Source organism: Coregonus lavaretus (genome assembly GCF_964263955.1).
Source record: "Coregonus lavaretus genome assembly, chromosome: 21".
Classification (NCBI taxonomy): Eukaryota; Metazoa; Chordata; class Actinopteri; order Salmoniformes; family Salmonidae; genus Coregonus; species Coregonus lavaretus.
Genome location: NC_140008.1, coordinates 46543184 through 46563967, shown reverse-complemented (window position 1 = coordinate 46563967; position 20784 = coordinate 46543184). Strand labels below are relative to the sequence as shown.

General features: G+C 44.8%; 1 protein-coding gene across 1 annotated transcript in view; it reads left to right on the top strand.

Annotated features, from left to right (window-relative positions):
- Nucleotides 1-18831, top strand: part of LOC311149015 (rho guanine nucleotide exchange factor 18-like) — a gene marked incomplete at its 5' end in the record, with an annotated part of 145648 nt that extends 126817 nt beyond the window's left edge. Inside the window, 11 exons of the mRNA XM_084186086.1 lie at nucleotides 361-431; nucleotides 622-807; nucleotides 3181-3325; nucleotides 3635-3743; nucleotides 6410-6481; nucleotides 6637-6684; nucleotides 7206-7391; nucleotides 7633-7878; nucleotides 10275-10635; nucleotides 13617-13748; nucleotides 13862-18831. Of these exons, the coding sequence (XP_084042212.1) occupies nucleotides 361-431; nucleotides 622-807; nucleotides 3181-3325; nucleotides 3635-3743; nucleotides 6410-6481; nucleotides 6637-6684; nucleotides 7206-7391; nucleotides 7633-7878; nucleotides 10275-10635; nucleotides 13617-13748; nucleotides 13862-14109 (1804 nt within the window). The 3' untranslated portion in view covers nucleotides 14110-18831. The remainder of the gene's footprint in view (nucleotides 1-360; nucleotides 432-621; nucleotides 808-3180; nucleotides 3326-3634; nucleotides 3744-6409; nucleotides 6482-6636; nucleotides 6685-7205; nucleotides 7392-7632; nucleotides 7879-10274; nucleotides 10636-13616; nucleotides 13749-13861) is intronic.
- Between the last annotated feature and the right edge of the window lie 1953 nt (nucleotides 18832-20784).

Here is a 20784-nt window from a genome sequence, read left to right as displayed (position 1 = left end):
TGCCTTTGAACGTTGTATGGTAGTGTCAAGAACTGCAACGCTGCTGGGTTTTTCACACTCAACAGTTTCCGGTGTGTATCAAGAATGGTCCACCACCCAAAGGACAACCAGCCAACTTGACACAACTGTGGGAAACATTGGAGTCACCATGGGCCATCATCCCTGTGGAATGCTTTCACCACCTTGTAGAGTCCATGCCCCAACGAATTGAGGCGGTTCTGTGGGGAAAAGGGGACTCAATATTAGGAAGGTGTTCCTAATGTTTTGTACACTCAGTGTATGTCTGTGTCTTGCTCTCTTTTTCATTCTCTCTCTCTCTTTCTTTTCCTCTCTCTCTCTCTCTCTCTCTCTCACTCTCAGTTGTCCACAAACAGAGAGGCTCTTCAGTGAGGAGGAGGAGGCTCGAGCCACCAGATTCAAAGAGTTCCAAGGTAACTAATGACAGACAGACCAGCTATCTTTGTAAAATAGTGTAATGTCGATGCTAGGCCATTAGGGTTTGCTCATGCACCAGTCAACAACATTCACATTTGCTCAATGTTTCTCTTCCTTGTATTCCATTTATTTAGGAGAATCGAATCATTGAGAACTCTCTTCCTCTGTCCCTCTCTCCTCTCCCAGAGCGTCTGAGCCAGAAGGATGGCCAGATCGTGGCAGGTCTGACAGAGAAGCTGCAGCTGTTTGCAGACATGGCAGAGTCTGTGGCTGGTCTTGAGGATATGGCCTCACGCTCCTGTCTGCTGCTGCGTGGTGATGCCTCAGACCTCCACCAGGGGGAGACGCTGCTCAAGGGAGCCATCACTGAAGGTACAACACACACAACACAGTGCAGTACAGAGTACAATACACTGGCTTTTGTTATACTGTATAGGTTTTTGATCCAACTCAAGACTACATATGATTCATGTAATTCACAAATAATTCAGACTTTGATTAGTTTAGTTAGGTGTGTTACATACAGATACCCAACCAGTGGTGATTTTAGCATGTAAATCTTGGTGGGGCAAACAAAACATTTTTATTTTTTAGATGCATGCCAGCAAACCCACAACACATCACAACTCTAAACAATACATGAATTGCACTATAACGGTGACAAACGGTGCCCACAAACTGTTAGGGCCTACATAAAGCTGTCCCAACAGCAGAGTCCCAACAGCAGTCCCAACTACTTACCATTGCTACACCTGGCAATCAGCGGAGCCTTGTCTGGCAGCGAAACATTCACTGCCTTTAAAAAAACAGCTGATATGGCTGACTTGCTTAAACAAATGTGGTTTCTACTAACAATTGATATGTACGAACTATGGCATAAAGGGATGACGAGCGGATAATTTCGATTAAGACATTAATGAGCGAGCTAGGATGGACGTAGTCAATATGACTATTTGTTCAGCACTTTTGAAATGTACAGCGACAGAATTCAGAACATGGGCCGTTCTTAAAGTATTCTCCCTGTAGATCAAGTCAGAACCGTAGGATAAATAAAGGGGGCATATAAGGAGACAATGAAAGCTCTTACAATATTCGATGATTACATTTCTCTAAAACAGGCTATAGGCTACATGTGCACCACCGAGTCAGAACAGTAGGCAAAATTAGGAGGGGAAACGGGACCAAATTATTAGGGTGAGGCACATGGGCTACGAACCGCTTACTACACAACATACACTTAGTATTACTTTCTTAGCTACAGTATATCTCCCTGGCATATTACATCATTTATGCAGCAGCATACAATAAATTTTTGGACTCACCTTGTTGTGCTGTGCTCACTTTTTCTTTGGTCATTTTAGCAGACGCTCTTATCCAGAGCGACTTACAGTTAGTGAGTGCATACATTGTCATACTGGCCCCCCGTGGGAATCGAACCCACAACCCTGGCGTTGCAAACGCCATGCTCTACCAACTGAGCTACACTTGAAAGAGGAAGGTGGCGCAGCGGTCCTTTGTGGGCAAATTTAGTCTTCAAACTTTGTCATCAAAGTCTGGCTTTCTCTGGATTTATTGTGCTTTAAAGACAACTGGGAATTCGGAAAAAAACAAGGTCGAATCATGATGACGTCAGTGATCTTCAAGTCGGAGCTCTAGAAAGAGGCCCGAGTCCCCGACCTGCAATTCCGAGTTGGATGACCATTCAAAACGTTTTTCCCAGTCGGAGCTAGTTTTTTCCCGAGTTCCCAGTTGTCTTGAACTCACTGAAATCAGATTTCCCAGTTCTGAGTTGCCAGTTGTTTTGAGCGCGGCAGAAGTCATGCTGGATTGACACCATGGCCAATGTTGAATGTTTATCCTTTTAAGCATGGAAAAGAGACCCTTAAACCCAGACTTGGGACCACACACCCACTCCACTGAATAGCAGGCTAGTGAGCTTTGCAATGCTTGTAGTTAGCCACTGATTCCTTCCAAACCACTTATTGTTGAATTTGTTGTGTAATGTTTATGTCCAATGGCCGATGAGCACCGATACGTTTTATCTATAAATTCTCTTCATTATTCCTCTTCATATGACAAGGATTAAAAAGGATTTGCCAGTAGATTGTCGACTTGATTCATGATGATGACTGCTAGCTTGCTAGCTAAGATTTTGAAGGTATGATGTTGACATGATCAGTTGAATCAAAGCTGCTGTAGATATAACGTGATTTGACATAATTTTATCTGTGGCCAATGACCTTGAGCCTTCTTGGATGGGCACCTCCAATGTAACTCTTAAGTCAGCACCCAAGTACCCTTAGATTTGGCGGTGACGTAGTGTCCCCATGAGTGACAGAACAATGAGCCAATCACGGCGCAACTAGAGAACATTACCAACCCCTATGCTCCGTATTTTCCGCTGGCTGCCCCACCACTGCAGAAAGCACTGAGCTAGGCTGAAACGCCTGCATTTTGGAGCTGCCTTACTCAAAGGAAGAAAAAAAGATACCAAGTTTGTATGCGGCTTTATCAACTCTTATTATTATTTATTTATTTTACATTGTTTGCAAACTGATATGTGACACGTATTAATGCCAAAACAGGCATCCCCCCCCAAAAAATGACAGGTCGCCACTGCACCCAACTGTAACAATAGGAGGGTTAGCTCCGTCCTCACTACTCTTGTTCTTTCTTAAAACATTATTGTTCATCTTTCTTACTACCTAACTCCGTCTCTCTCGCTCGGACTCTCGCTCTCTCCAGTGGAGAACCTTCAGAACATGTTGCTGTCTGGTGTGAGAGAGCTAGCTCCACGTCCAGAGGAGGGTTTAGGCTCCGGGGCTATGCCCAGGAGAGCAGGCACCTTCGGGGGCTACGACAGCAGCCCCACCATCCTCAACAAGAGTAAGTCCACTCCACCTGCCTGCTCTGCTCTGCATGTGCTGTATCACCATTGTATTCCCATTTTTTCCAGGGCAAAAATGAAAACACGAAGCAGACATTAGGGCTGTTTTCCTAAAGAAGTTAAATCCGCTTTGTGTTTTGTTTCCTTGCCACGATTCTAACGAGTATTGCGATACTGGTATCATCCCGGCCCTAATTCCCATAGTGTCTGTGTACCACTCTCATAAGATCCAAAATGACTATTTCATAATATTCAAACGTGTGTGTGTGTGTGTGTGTGTGTGTGTGTGTGTGTGTGTGTGTTAGAAGGCAGTGTGAAGAAGAAGAACTACAGTGGAGGGGACAGAGACAGGAGCCAGAGAGCCCGCTCTGACCCCCAGCTCAAGGAGATTCAGACCAGCCAGGCCCTGGAGCAGCCACCGGTGGGTCAAACACACACTCACTCGCGCTAACAACCACAGCAAACATGGATGAGAAAATGTCTTAAAAGGACAGACTGTGTCACAACTTAAGTTCCAGGGTGACCAGGGCAACACACTCCCTGTCCCCACAACATAGCCAGCAGTGTAGCTAGTGTTGAGTAAACAGTGATAAGAGCATTTTTTTACATGTACATTTTAGTCATTTAGCAGACGCTCTTATCCAGAGCGACTTACAGTTAGTGCATACATTATTTCTTATTTTTTCATACCCCCTGTGGGAATCGAACCCACAACCCTGGCGTTGCAAACGCCATGCTCTACCAACTGAGCTACATCCCTGCCGGCCATTCCCTCCCCTATCCTGGACGACGCTGGGCCAATTGCGCGCCGCCCCATGGGTCTCCCGGTCGCGGCCGGCTACGACAGAGCCTGGATTCGAACCAGGATCTCTAGTGGCACAGCTAGCACTGCAATGCAGTGCCTTAGACCACTGCGCCACAGGTCGTTCAGAAATGTACCAGTATTTCAATAAATACAAAATAAATAGATTAGATGACCCAGTATACAGAACAAAAGCTACTTTACTCCGTCATTACTTAGTAATTTATCTATTTTGGGGAAATGCTACTGTTCCCGGTATGATTTATGTCTCCTCATCCTCACCAGGGTCTTGAACTGTCTGCAGTTCGGCGTCGATGGCCACTGGCACACTGGAGAAGTGTGCTCTTAATGGATTAATCCCGGTTTAAACTGTACCGGGCAGATGGCAGACGGCGTCGTGTGGGCGAGTGGTTTGCTGATGTCATGGTGGGGTTATGGTATGGGCAGGCATAAGCTATGGAGAACAAAAACAATTGCATTTTATCGATGGCAATTTGAATGCACAGCGATACCGTGACGAGATCCTGAGGCCCGTTGTCGTGCCATTCATCCGCTGCCATCACCTCATGTTTCAGCATGATAATGCATGGCCCCATGTCGCAAGGATCTGTACACAATTCCTGGAAGCTAAAAATGTCCCAGTTCTTCCATGACCTGCATACTCAACAGATACACTACATTACCAAAAGTTTGTGGACACCTGCTCATCGAACATCTCATTCCAAAATCATGGGCATTAATATGGAGTTGGTCCCCCCTTTGCTGCTATAACAGCCTCCACTCTTCTGGGAAGGCTTTCCACTAGATGTTGGTACATTGCTGCGGGGACTTGCTTCCATTCAGCCATAAGAGCATTAGTGCGGTCAGGCACTGATGTAAGGCAATTAGGCGTTCCATTTCATCCCAAAGGTGTTTGATGGGGTTGAGGTCAGGGCTCTGTGCAGGCCAGTCAAGATCTTCCATACCGATATCGACAAACCATTTCTGTATGGACCTCGCTTTGTGCACGGGGGCATTGTCATGCTGAAGTTGGAAGCACAGAATTGTCTAGAATGTCATTGTATGCTGTAGTGTTACGATTTCCCTTCACTGGAGCTAAGGGGCCTAGCCCAAACTATGAAAAACAGCCCCAGACCATTTTTCCTCCTCCACCAAACTTTACAAACTTTACTCCACAAACTTTATGCATTCGGGCAGGTAGCGTTCTCCTGGCATCCGCCAAACCCAGATTAGTCCGTTGGACTGCCAGGTGGTGAAGAGTGATTAATCACTCCAGAGAGCGCGTTTCCACTGCTCCAGAGTCCAATGGCGGCGAGCTTTACATTGCGCATGGTGATCATAGGCTTGTGTGTGGCTGCTCGACCATGGAAATCCATTTCATGAAGCTCCCGACGAACAGTTATTGTGCTGACGTTGTTTCCAGAGGCAGTTTGGAACTCAGTAGTGAGTGTTGAAACTGAGGACAGATGATTTTTACGCGCTTCAGCACTCGGTGGTCCTGTTCTGTGAGCTTGTGTGGCCTACAGCTTCGCGGCTGAGCCGTTGTTGCTCCTAGAAGTTTCCACTTCACAATAACAGCACTTACAGTTGACCGGGGCAGCTCTAGCAGGGCAGAAATTTGACGAACTGACTTGTTGCAAAGGTGGCATCTTATGACGGCACAACATTGAAACTCAAAGCTCTTTTTAGTAAGACCATTGTACTGCCAATGTTTGTCTATGGAGATTGCATGGCTGTGTGCTCGATTTCATACACCTGTCAGCAACGGGTGTGGCTGAAATAGCCGACTCCACTCATTTGAAGATGTGTCCACATACTTTTGTATGTGTATGTCACCCATTGAGCATATTTGGGATGCTCTGGATCGACGTGTACGACAGCGTGTTCCAGTTCCCGCCAATATCCAGCAACTTCGCACAGCCATTGAAGAGGAGTGGGACAACATTACACAGGTGACAATCAACAGCCTGATCCAACTCTATGCAAAGGAGATGTGTCGAGCTGCATGAGGCAAATGGTGGTCACAGCAGATACTGACTGGTTTTCTGATCCACGCCCCAATTTTTTTTTTTTTAAGATATGTGTGACCAACCGATGCATATCTGTATTCCCAGTCATGTGAAATCCATAGATTAGGGCCCAATGACTTCATAACAATTGACTGATTTCCTTATGAACTGTAACTCTGTTGCGTTTATATTTTTGTTCAGTGTAGATCAATAGATACTTTATTCATCCCTGAGGGGAAATGTCATAAATTGTGTAATGTTGTGTCTGTTGTACAGGCTGCTGATAATGATGAGGCCTCTCCAGCCATCTGGAACCCCATCTGGTCCAACACCTTTCCAGAAGCTGAGGTAGGAGATGTTCCGTGTTCATATGGTATTTGAACCTCGCTCTTCTTCAATCCTCATGTTTTATCATGGCCTCTCAAAGGTGTACTGTCCCATAGTGTCCAAACCTAGAGTTGTATTTTGATCTTCTCTTTCCGTTCCTGTCTCGGTCTCCCTAGTTCTTTGACCTGGTACTGATGCTGTCTCAGAGACTCTACAGCTTGCAGGTAAACAAAACAACACTTCTCACTCACATTTCCCTCAATAACAACCTCTCCACATCCACTTACATGCTCATACTCATTTACATTTGAGTCATTTAGCAGACGCTCTTATCCAGAGCGACTTACATGAGCAATTAGGGTTAAGTGCCTTGCTCAAGGGCACATCGACAGATTTTTCACCTAGTTCGGCTCGGGGATTAGAACCAGCGACCTTTCGGTTGCTGGCACAATGCTCTTAACCACCAGTAGGCGTGCTAGCACATGAAATGCTAGCATGTGGCTCTCCTCCAGTCCTGTGTGTGACTGGGCCGTGAACAATCAATCGGACTGCAGCCTTCCACACTTACCAGGGCGAGACGCCAAAACCCGTCTGTCTGCATGTCAACAGAAATGTTAAAATGACATCACATGGAGACTGCTAGACTAGCCTTTTGATTGGTTATGGTCTGTGACCACAAGCCTCATGCTTTCCAGAAGTTGACCCACGTATCTCCTCCTCTCCACCGGTCTCCCCTCCCCTTTAGGCCGTCATCTGCCAGCAAGACAGCCACATCGAGCTACAGCGCGCCTCCCTCAAAGAGCGTGCCTCCTTCCCCGGCCGTCACCGTGGCAATGGGCTCCTGGAGCAGGAGAAACAGAGGACGCTGGCCCTGCAGAGGGAGGAGCTGGCCAGCTTCCACAAGCTGCAGTCACAGCACCGACAGGAGCAGGTGAGACACAGTCGAAATGGCATCCTTAATTAGATTTATGGTCGCCTTACAGGTTGTCTTCATTACAATTACACTATGTAGATAATTAAATCTGATAATACTAGTAAAAGGGAACCACATTAATATGATCATGATAACTCCTGCAAAACGAGACGACCTCAAACTCGCCCTATGACTTTTACTTAATGCAGTATTATGCCAGTCTGCATTTAGTCAAATTGAACCTTGTGTTTCTTCCCAGGCTCGCTGGGAGAGGGAGCGGGAGCGCCACCGGCAGCAGGCAGAGGCCGCGGAGGGCAAGCTGAGGCAGAGGGAGGAGGAGTGCAGGAGGCAGGAGGAGAAGCTGGCGGAGGAGAGGGAGGAGCTGGAGAGACAAAGGGAGATGTACCAACAGGATCTGGAGAGACTGAGGGAGTCAACCCGCACCGTGGAGAAGGAGAAGGAACGCCTGGAGCAGCAGAGGAAGATCAAGAGGAAGACAATCGAGGTGGGTGACGATGTTACACATACACTCACGCACACACACACCCAACAGTGAGGGAAAAAAGTATTTGATCCATGCTGATTTTGTACGTTTGCCCACTGACAAAGACTTGATCAGTCTATAATTTTAATGGTAGGTTTATTTGAACAGTGAGAGACAGAATAACAAAAAAGAAATAACTAAAAACGCATGTCAAAAATGTTATAAATTGATTTGCATTTTATTGAGGGTAATAAGTATTTGACCCCTCTGCAAAACATGACTTAGTACTTGGTGGCAAAACCCTTGTTGGCAATCACAGAGGTCAGACGTTTCTTGTAGTTTGCCACCAGGTTTGCACACATCTCAGGAGAGATTTTGTCCCACTCCTCTTTGCAGATCTTCTCCAAGTCATTAAGGTTTCGAGGCTGACGTTTGGCAACTCGAACCTTAAGCTCCCTCAACAGATTTTCTATGGGATTAAGGTCTGGAGACTGGCTAGGCCACTCCAGGACCTTAATGTGCTTCTTCTTGAGCCACTCCTTTGTTGCCTTGGCCGTGTGTTTTGGGTCATTGTCATGCTGGAATACCCATCCACGACCCATTTTCAATGCCCTGGCTGAGGGAAGGAGGTTCTCACCCAAGATTTGACGGTACATGGCCCCGTCCATCGTCCCTTTTGATGCGGTGAAGTTGTCCTGTCCCCTTAGCAGAAAAACACCCCCAAAGCATAATGTTTCCACCGCCATGTTTGACGGTAGGGATGGTGTTCTTGGGGTCATAGGCAGCATTCCTCCTCCTCCAAATACGGCGAGTTGAGTTGATGCCAAAGAGCTCGATTTTGGTCTCATCTGACCACAACACTTTCACCCAGTTCTCCTCTGAATCATTCAGATGTTCATTGGCAAACTTCAGACGGGCCTGTATATGTGCTTTCTTGAGCAGGGGGACTTTGCGGGCGCTGCAGGATTTCAGTCCTTCACGACGTAGTGTGTTACCAATTGTTTTCCCAATTGTTTTCTTGGTGACTATGGTCCCAGCTGCCTTGAGATCATTGACAAGATCCTCCCGTGTAGTTCTGGGCTGATTCCTCACCGTTCTCATGATCATTGCAACTCCACGAGGTGAGATCTTGCATGGAGCCCCAGGCCGAGGGAGATTGACAGTTATTTTGTGTTTCTTCCATTTGCGAAGAATCGCACCAACTGTTGTCACCTTCTCACCAAGCTGCTTGGCGATGGTCTTGTAGCCCATTCCAGCCTTGTGTAGGTCTACAATCTTGTCCCTGACATCCTTGGACAGCTCTTTGGTCTTGGCCATGGTGGAGAGTTTGGAATCTGATTGATTGATTGCTTCTGTGGACAGGTGTCGTTTATACAGGTAACAAGCTGAGATTAGGAGCACTCCCTTTAAGAGTGTGCTCCTAATCTCAGCTCGTTACCTGTATAAAAGACACCTGGGAGCCAGAAATTTTTCTGATTGAGAGGGGGTCAAATACTTATTCTGTCTCTCACAACACTGTTCAAATAAACCTACCATTAAAATTATAGACTGATCATGTCTTTGTCATTGGGCAAATGTACAAAATCAGCAGGGGATCAAACACTTTTTTCCTTCACTGTATATACTGAGATCATGTGACACTTAGATTGCATACAGGTGAACTTTATTTAACTAATTATGTGACTTCTGAAGGTAATTTGTTGCACCAGATCTTATTTAGGAGCTTCATAGTAAAGGGGGTGAATACATATGCACGCACCACTTTTCCGTTATTTTTTTGAATTCTTTGAAACAAGTTATTTTTTTCATTTCACTTCACTTCACCAATTTTGACTATTTTGTGTATGTCCATTACATGAAATCCAAATAAAAATCCATTTAAATTACAGGTTGTAATGCAACAAAATAGGAAAAAAGCCAAGGGGGATGAATACTTTTGCAAGGCACTGTATTTGCAGAGGGATTGTGTTGTAAAAGAGGTTGAATGTTTCTCCTATCGTTGTGTGAGCAGCATTGTCCTGGGTTCAAAGAGACCTCGCTAGTCATTTAAACACATCCAGCAGTGCTCTCTCTCTTTCCCTGCACATGCACACACATAAAATACAAAAGCAAGAGGGATCTAATTTACATCACAAACCCATTTTGGTCAGAGCCATAAATACTGTATACAGAAATCAGCAAACAATTATATTACGCTTTTAAACACAAGTTCCATGACAACAGTTTTCTCGTTTGAAACCTCAATCTAAGGCAATGTAATTGTCCTACAACTTTTGGTGCCAAACTCAAATATCGATACCCTGAGTTGAAAGCATTTGAAACCCCTTGGACATGTGACTCAAAATGGCTTCTCATCTTCCTCTGTATGTTATTCATCTTCTGCCCAAATCCTCTCCCTTTCCCACTCCCTCTCCCAGGTGGTGCCACTATCCGGCAGTCTAAATGGGGACCTCCTGCTGGGCATGGGCGGTCGCGGTGTTGGCGGTTCAGACCTCTCCCGCACCCTCCCCCTGCCCCAGAAGGCCCTGGTGCGCCCCAGCCTCTCGGGGGTGCCCGCAGACTACCTGGAGCATCCCGAGGTTCCGCCGCGGGGTCAGAGCGTCAATGCCACCGTGTTGCCGGTGAAGAAGGAGGTGCCGCTCCACCTGTGCAGCACCACCAACCAGCAACACAAGCAGTTTGGCGTCCAGCAGCAGATCCCCACCAAACTGGCAGCGCTGAGCTCAAAGAGCTCCAAGAATTGCAAGGGCAAGGCCTCGCACCGTACAGACAGCACAGGTAAGACCAGTCTCAACTCAAGAAACCACCACACACAAGGGCCGATCACACCAGGTATTAGTAGCATTTACTACGTATTGAACCCTATAGTAGGCAGGACACTCCCTAGTAGTGCCATTGTTTCAATGTTGGTTTATGATGTTTGTTGAGCTCAGGAAATACACATGAACGTAAACAGTAGCACACCATGCACTAATAAGCCGACTAGGTGAAAAATCTGTCGATGTGCCCTTGAGCAAGGTACTTAACCCTAATTGCTCCTGTAAGTCGCTCTGGATAAGAGCGTCTGCTAAATGACTAAAATGTAAAATGTAAAAATTATAAATATGTAGGCACAGTCTCTGTTTTTCAGCACTATAGGTTAAAGGAGACTTGTTTTTTTTTACAACCAAATCTCTATTTTTGATGTAAATGGCATATTATAGAAGGGTCCAGACACTTTTTGGGAGTTTCACTTGTTTTTGAGAAACTTACCCCAACCAGCAATTCACATCCTCGTTGTGCAGTACGGGGGCACTGAAAAAACATGAACAAATGCTCCAAAAAAAGATGTCCTTCAAGAAACGGAAACGCTCTCGGTATAGTAATGTAGGTCTTTAGATGTTGTAGAAATGAAATTGTGTCATTCCGAACTTTATCCGCAACGTTATATTCCATTTTATGCAACTCGAGCTGTTTCCCCTATCCAGCTGTTCAATTCTCAGTGTAGCCTGCTGCTAGATTGGACAGAGAGGTATCGCTCGAGTCACAACGAAATAGAATATATTATGTTGCGGATAAAGTTTGGAATGACAAACTTACATGCCTAAAACATCTAAAGACCTGCATCACTATACTGAGCGCTTTTCCGTTTCTAAAAGGACGTACAGTGAGGGAAAATAGTATGATCCCCTGCTGATTTTGTACGTTTGCCCACTGACAAAGAAATGATCAGTCTATAATTTTAATGGTAGGTTTATTTGAACAGTGAGAGACAGAATAACAACAACAAAATCCAGAAAAACGCATGTCAAAAATGTTATGAATTGATTTGCATTTTAATGAGGGAAATAAGTATTTGACCCCTCTGCAAAACATGACTTAGTACTTGGTGGCAAAACCCTTGTTGGCAATCACAGAGGTCAGATGTTTCTTGTAGTTTGCCACCAGGTTTGCACACATCTCAGGAGGGATTTTGTCCCACTCCTCTTTGCAGATCTTCTCCAAGTCATTAAGGTTTCGAGGCTGACGTTTGGCAACTCGAACCTTCAGCTCCCTCCACAGATTTTCTATGGGATTAAGGTCTGGAGACTGGCTAGGCCACTCCAGGACCTTAATGTGCTTCTTCTTGAGCCACTCCTTTGTTGCCTTGGCCGTGTGTTTTGGGTCATTGTCATGCTGGAATACCCATCCACAACCCATTTTCAATGCCCTGGCTGAGGGAAGGAGGTTCTCACCCAAGATTTGACGGTACATGGCCCCGTCCATCGTCCCTTTGATGCAGTGAAGTTGTCCTGTCCCCTTAGCAGAAAAACACCCCCAAAGCATAATGTTTCCACCCCCTCCAAACACGGCGAGTTGAGTTGATGCCAAAGAGCTCCATTTTGGTCTCATCTGACCACAACACTTTCACCTAGTTCTCCTCTGAATCATTCAGATGTTCAATGGCAAACTTCAGACGGGCATGTATATGTGCTTTCTTGAGCAGGGGGACCTTGCGGGTGCTGCAGGATTTCAGTCCTTCACGGCGTAGTGTGTTACCAATTGTTTTCTTGGTGACTATGGTCCCAGCTACCTTGAGATCATTGACAAGATCCTCCCGTGTAGTTCTGGACTGATTCCTCACCGTTCTCATGATCATTGCAACTTCACGAGTTGAGATCTTGCATGGAGCCCCAGGCCGAGGGAGATTGACAGTTCTTTTGTGTTTCTTTCATTTGCGAATAATCGCACCAACTGTTGTCACCTTCTCACCAAGCTGCTTGGCGATGGTCTTGTAGCCCATTCCAGCCTTGTGTAGGTCTACAATCTTGTCCCTGACATCCTTGGAGAGCTCTTTGGTCTTGGCCATGGTGGAGAGTTTGGAATCTGATTGATTGATTGCTTCTGTGGACAGGTGTCTTTTATACAGGTAACAAACTGAGATTAGGAGAACTCCCTTTAAGAGTGTGCTCCTAATCTCAGCTCGTTACCTGTATAAAAGACACCTGGGAGCCAGAAATCTTTCTGATTGAGAGGGGGTCAAATACTTATTTCCCTCATTAAAATGCAAATCAATTTATAACATTTTTTACATGCGTTTTTCGTGATTTTTTGTTGTTGTTATTCTGTCTCTCACAGTTTAAATAAACCTACCATTAGATTTATAGACTGATCATTTCTTTGTCAGTGTGCAAACGTACAAAATCAGCAGGGGATCAAATACTTTTTTCCCTCACTGTATATGGTGTTTTTGGAGCATTTGTTCATGTTATTTCAGAGCCCCGTACTACACAATGAGGATGAGTAAGTGGTTGGGGTAAGTTTCTCAAAAATAAGTGAATCACAAAAAAATAGTTTCTGGGCCCTTCTATAACATGCTATTTACATAAATGTTTTAGATTTGGTTGTAAAAAAAAAAAGCCAAATTCTCCTTAGGTTAAGCTCACAGGACAAAGAGAACCCTGCCTGCCCTGTGTAGTGGTACTGTTGTCTAACAGTGTGATATATACACTGGCTTGTGAACACGTAAGATTGACAGAGCTGAGCTCTATCAGGACTCTGGACTAATCTTAATGATGCACCATGATCACATTACCTGCTCTGAATTGAATGGCTCCTGGGCTCAGTCCAATAACACACTGTAATGGAAATGTAATGGATATTTATTCTCTTTTCTCTCTCTCTCTCCCTTTGTATCTTTCCTTCTCTCTGTTGCGCTCTCTCTTTCTCACACGCTTCTCTTCTCAACCCCCCTCCTATCTCTCTCTGTATCTCTTTCTGTGTCTCTCTCCCTCTCCCAGCCTCTGTGGATATGAAGCAGATGCTGCCTATGAAGTTGTCAGCCAGAGAGGACGGCACTCTGAAAGCCAAGTGCTCCATCAGTCCTCACCAGAGGCACCCCCTAACCCACTCCCAGTCCCTGCACTTCACAGGTAACACGCACACACGCATGAACACGCACACCTACACACACACACACACGCACACATACACACCTATCTTAAACCAACTGACTGAATGCCATCTCTGGCTTTCTTCCCCACAGATTCAGTGATCCATCCAGACAGTGGGCCAGAGAACCAGCCCTCCTCCACCCACCTGGTCTGCCTACAGAAGCCCCCCAGCCAGACCTCCAATCCCCTCCACACCCAGCCCCAGGCTCCTAACCGCCTCCATACCCAGAGCCCCAACCCCTCTTCAGCCCAGGCCCCTGTCCACGGCCTCAGCCACAGCCAGCCCCCTCCATACAGGATCACTGAGGACCTGAACAAGGAGGATGTCATATTTTTCTAAGTCCTCCAGAAAGAGGGGACACCTCTCTCAGCTGCTGTGGAGCACAGCGGGCAGGGACCAAAGGGAGGCCTGTGATGTCATCACCTGTGACGTCCGAGCTCTAGGAACTGGGACAAAACATTTCCTTTTAAAGAGGTCATTTGAACAATTATTTCTTTTAAGAATATATTTTATCATGGTCCCCTAAATCTAATGCCAATAACTGTTTTTAATCTTTTTTTTTATTCAACGTCAGATGTTGATTATGAAGAAGTGAAGAAAGACAACTGTGATTAATATAACAGGTTATTCTAAACATGAAGACTTCACTTGACGTTCTGGACCATTTCAAAGACTTTCCCACAGAGAGCAGGACGAAGAGTGGCAAGAAAGAAGGGAATGAATGAACAGAGAGAGACTGCAGTGTGTGTGAAGGGAGTGGTAGGAGACAGTCACTGAAACGGTCTCGTGATGTAGTCTGTCTCTCCTGAAAAAATTTGCACCTTTTGGAAGCAGTGGAGCCACAGGGAGGGATGAACTGATGATGATGACATTGCTCGCTGGCCTGTGTGTTGACTCAGCCAGATGTTTTTATTTTGCACTGTGTAAATACTTATTTTACAGGCTAACGATACATATGAACCAGGACTGTGATGGTTTGGACTTATGATTGAGCCACGAATTAAGTTATAAGTATGAAGGGTTACTTTTTATGTATTTTTTTTTTCTTAATCATGTGTTTCTTATTAGAAAAGACTGAACAAAAAATATGAACGCAACATGCAACAATTTCTAAGATTTTACAGAGTTACAGTTCATATGAGGAAATCAGTCAATTGAAATAAATTCATTAGGCCCTAATCTATGGATTTCACAGGACTGGGAATACAGATATGCATCTGTTGGTCAAAGATACACTACATGACCAAAAGCATGTGGACACCTGCTCGTCGAACATCTCATTCCAAAATCATAGGCATTAATATGAGTTGGTCCCCCCTTTGCTGCTGTAACAGCCTCTACTCTTCCGGGAAGGCTTTCTACTAGATGTTGGTACATTGCTGCGTGAACTTGCTTCCATTCAGCCACAAGAGCATTAGTGAGGTCGGGCACTGATGTTGGGCAATTAGGCCTGGCTCGCAGTTGGAATTCCAATTCATCCCAAAGGTTTTCGATGGGTTTGAGGTCAGGGCTCTGTGCAGGCCAGTCAAGTTCTTCCACACCGATCTCGACAAACCATTTCTGTATGGACCTCGCTTTGTGCATGGGGACATTGTCATGCTGAAACAGGAAAGGACCTTCATCAAACTGTTGCCTCAAAGTTGGAAGCACAGAATCATCTAGAATGTCATTGTATGCTGTAGCATTAAGATTTCCCTTCACTGGAACTAAGGGGCCTAGCCCGAACCATGAAAAACAGCCCCAGACCATTATTCCTCATCAACCAAACTTTACAGTTGGCACTATGCATTGGGGCAGGTAGCGTTCTCCTGGCATCCGCCAAACCCAGATTCATCCATCGGACTGCCAGATGGTGAAGCGTGATTCATCACTCCAGAGAAGCATGATTCATCACTACACTGCTCCAGAGTCCAATGGCAGCGAGCTTTACACCACTCCAGCCGACGCTTGGCATTGCGCATGGTGATCTTAGGCTTGTGTGTGGCTGCTCGGCCATGGAAACCCATTTCATGAAGCTCCTGACAAACAATTATTGTGCTGATGTTGCTTCCAGAGGCAGTTTGGAAGTCGGTAGTGAGCATTGCAACCGAGGACAGACGATCTTTACAAACTGTGCTTCAGCACTCGGTGGTCCCGTTCTGTGAGCTTGTGTTGTGTGGCCTACCACTTCGCGGCTGAGCTGTTGTTGCTCCTAGACGTTTCCACTTCACAATAACAGCACTTACAGTTGACAGGGCCAGCTCTAGCAGGGCAGAAAGTTTACAAACTGACTTGTTGGAAAGGTGGCATCCTATGACGGTGCCACGTTGAATGTCACTGAGCTCTTCAGTAAGGCCATTCTACTGCCAATGTTTGTCTATTGAGATTACATGGCTGTGTACGCGATTTTATACACCTGTCAGCAACGGGTGTGGCTGAAATAGCCGAATCCACTAATTTGAAGGGGTGTCCACATGCTTTTGTATATATAGTGTACCTTTAAAAAAAATGGGCCTCACAATGGGCCTCAGGATCTCGTCACGGTATTTCTGTGCATTCAAATTGCCATCGATAAAATGCAATTGTGTTCGTTGTCCGTAGCTTATGCCTACCCATACCATAACCCCACTGCCACCAAGGGGCACTCTGTTCACAACGTTGACATCAGCTAACCGCTCGCCCACACGACGCCATACACGTGGTCTATGGTTGTGAGGCTGGTTGGACGTACTGCCAAATTCTCTAAAACGATGTTGGAGGCGGCTTATAGTAGAGAAATGAACAATAAATAATCTGGCAACCGCTCTGGTGGACATTTCTGCAGTCAGCATGCCAATTGCACGCTCCCTCAAAACTTGAGACATCTGTGGCATTGTGTTGTGTGACAAAACTGCACATTTGATCAAATCAAATCCAATTTTATTGGTCACATACACGTGTTTAGCAGATGTTATTGCGGGTGTAGCGAAATGCTTGTGTTTCTAGCTCTGACAGTACAGCCATATCTAACAAGTCTAACAATTTCACAACATATAACCAATACACACATATCTAAGTAAAGCAATGGAATTAAGAATATATCAATAAATATATGGACTAGCAATGTCAGAGCGGCATAGACTAAGATACAGTTGAAGTCGGAAGTTTACACACACATTAGCCAAATACATTTAAACTCAGTTTTTCACAATTCCTGACATTTAATCCTAGTAAAAATTCCCTGTTTTAGGTCAGTTAGGATCACCACTTTATTTTAACAATGTGAAATGTCAGAATAATAGAAGAGAGAATGATTTATTTCAGCTTTTATTTCTTTCATCACATTCCCAGTGGGTCAGAAGTTTACATACACTCAATTAGTATTTGGTAGCATTGCCTTTCAATTGTTTAACTTGGGTCAAACGTTTCGGGTAGCCTTCCACAAGCTTCCCACAATAAGTTGGGAGAATTTTGGGCCATTCCTCCTGACAGAGCTGGTGTAACTGAGTCAGGTTTGTAGGCCTCCTTGCTTGCACACGCTTTTTCAGTTCTGCCCACAAATGTTCTATAGGATTGAGGTCAGGGCTTTGTGATGGCCACTCCAATAACTTGACTTTGTTGTCCTTAAGCCATTTTGCAACAACTTTTGAAGTATGCTTGCGGTCATTGTCCATTTGGAAGACCCATTTGCGAACAAGCTTTAACTTCCTGACTGATGTCTTGAGATGTTGCTCAATATATCCACATAATTTTCCTTCCTCATGATGCCATCTATTTTGTGAAGTGCACCAGTCCCTCCTGGAGCAAAGCACCCCCACAGCATGATGCTGCCACCCCCGTGCTTCACGGTTGGGATGGTGTTCTTTTTTTTCTGAGGTCTTGGCTGATTTCTTTTGATTTTCCAATGATGTCAAGCAAAGAGGCACTGAGTTTGAAGGTAGGCCTTGAAATACATCCACAGATACACCACCAATTGACTCAAATGATGTCAATTAGCCTATCAGAAGCTTCTAAAGCCATTACATAATTTTCTGGAATTTTCCACGCTGTTTAAAGGCACAGTCAACTTAGTGTATGTAAACTTCTGACCCACTGGAATTGTGATACAGTGAAATAATCTGTCTTTAAACAATTGTTGGAAAGATTACTTGTGTCATGCACAGTAGTGTCCTAACCGACTTGCCAAAACTATAGTTTGTTAACAATAAATTTGTGTAGTGGTTGAAAAACGAGTTTTAATGACTCCAACCTAAGTGTATGTAAACTTCAGACTTCAACTGTACATATGAGATGAGTAAAGCAAGATATGTAAACATTATTAAAGTGACTAGTGTTCCATTTATTAAAGTGGCCAGTGATTTCTAATCTATTTATATAGGCAGCAGCCTCTACTGTGCTAGTGAAGGCTATTTAACAGTCTGATGGCCTTGAAATAGAAGCTGTTTTTCAGTCTTTCTGACCCAGCTTTGATGCACCTGTACTGACCTCTCCTTCTGGATGATAGCGGGGTGAACAGGCAGTGGCTCGGGTGGTTGTTGTCCTTGATGATCTTTAGAGTGGCCTTTTATTGTCACCAGCACAACGTGCACCTGTGTAATGATCATGCTGTTTAATCAGCTTCTTGATATGCCAAACGTGTCAGGTGGATGGATTATCTTGGCAAAGGGGAAATGCTCACAAACAGGGATGTAAACAAATTTGTGCACGAAGTTTGAGAGAAATAAGCTTTTTGTGTGTATGGAAATTTTCTGGGATCTTTTTTTTTTCAGTTCATGAAACATGGGACCAACACTTTACATGTTGCGTTTGTATTTTTGTTCAGTGTAATTGACATTGCTCCCTTTTGTGAAGATGACTTGGTTTGGTCCAGTGGTGGGAGACGAGCTTTTCATTTGTTTTATTTTTTATTCACACTGTAAACTATGTTTTACTTCGTTTTAGAAAATGATGATAATTGAGAAATGCACCTACTGCCATAGATTCATTCTCTAATTTATACTGTCATCATATACCACAATCATATCTGTTCTTAGAGGTTCAATGACTTCTAACTGCTTCAATTGTCTGGTTGCTTACACACTCAATAAATGCAACTAATCTTGTTGTGTAGAGAAGATGATTTTAAGTTAGAGCCATACCATTCTAAATGACCGACTAGGGATAGTGTGGCACTGGTCTACCCCTATCACCCCTTACTATCACCCCTTACTGCTGTAGTCAGCAGCAGCCATGGGGGACAGTAGGGGTATGCTCCAAGACGGAGGCATCAGATCCACGTGTCTGCTTCCCCCTCTGGGGATAGTGAACTCCCCATCCAGACACTGCCTGCAGTAGACCACTCATGGCATCCCATCCTAACCTCTTCCTCGTTATGTGGACCATTTCATACATACTGACAATATGGAAGGGGACCACAGAATGTTCAGATTAGAGGTAGTGCAGACACAGAAGGATTTCAAAGCTTGATGTAATGTAAAGCTTTAAACCATTGAAGTTATTTTTAAACAAGCCAGTATCTTACAAATGTAAGTATTGGTCAGTATTGATTGATTGATTGATTGATTGGTTGAAGCCCCAAACTTTCATTTCAAAGTCAACCATTAGGTTTGGTGTGATTGTATCTGACATTTCATTAGCAGCAGGTCCTAAATCATAACATGGTTTCCCCACATTTCATTCAGCCTTAACCTGAAGAATGCAGTGGGCCTGTTATGTGGCTATTTTGCTTCCACTGGTCCTGGGGCCCTTGTTAAGGTCAACGGCATCATGAAATCTACCAAGACATTTTAGCCAAAAACCTGGTTGCCTCTGCCAGGAGGCTGCCACTTGGCCGCAAGTGGATCTTCCAGCGAGACAATAACCCCAAGCACACATCTACATCCACAAAGAAATCAGTCTCCGGACTTGAACCCCTGTGGTTTGAATTGAAGAGGGCAGTCCATAATCGCAGACGAAGGATATCAAGGATCTGAAAAGATTCGGTATGGAGGAATGGTCAAAGATCCTTCCCAATGTGTTCTCCAATCTCATAAAACATTTTAGAAAAAGTCTCAGTGCCATTTATCCTCGCAAGGTGAGGTATTGAAAGGTATCGAAAACAGCGGTGCCAATCAATTTGACCCCTTTTTGAGATTTGTTTTGTAATACTTGTTTAACACAACTGTTCAGAGGAGACTGTGAATCAGGCCTTCATGGTCAAATTGCTGCAAAGAAACCACTACTAAAGGACACCAATAAGAAGAAGAGACTTGCTTGGGTCAAGAAACACGAGCAATGGACATTAGACCGGTGGAAATTTGGTCTAGAGTCCAAATTTGAGATTTTTGGTTCCAACCACCGTGTCTTTGTGAGATGCTGTGTGGGTGAACGGATGATCTCTGCATGTGTATTTCCCACCATAAAGCATGGAGGAGGAGGTGTTATGCTGTGGGGGTGCTTTGCTGGTGACACTGTCTGTGATTTATTTAGAATTCAAGGTACACTTAACCAGCATGGCTTCGACAGCATTTTGCAGCGATACGCCATCGCATCTGGTTTGAGCTCAGTGGGACTATCATTTGTTTTTAAACAGGACAATGACCCAACATACCTCCAAGCTGTGCAAGGGCTATTTTACCAAGAAGGAGAGTGGTGGAGTGCTGCATCAGATGACCTGGCCTCCACAATCCCCCGACCTCAACCAAACTGAGATGGTTTGGGATGAGTCGGACCGCAGAGTGAAGGACAAGCAGCCAACAAATGCTCAGCATATGTGGGAACTCCTTAAAGACTGTTGGAAAAGCATTCCAGGTGAAGCTGGTTGAGAGAATGCAAAGAGTGTGCAAAGCTGTCATCAAGGCAAAGGGTGGCTATTTGAAGAATCTCAAATATAAAATATATTTTGTAAAACTGTCACTGGTCTGAGAGCACTTACCATTCTTAAAGTCTTACATGTCCTCTAGCTGTACTGGACAGCTTGAATTTGAATCGTCTTGTCTTACTTAAACAAGAGAGCCACTCATGCTGTGCGGATGTGTGGAGGGGCATTACTAACTGAAAGTTATATAGAAGTTATGT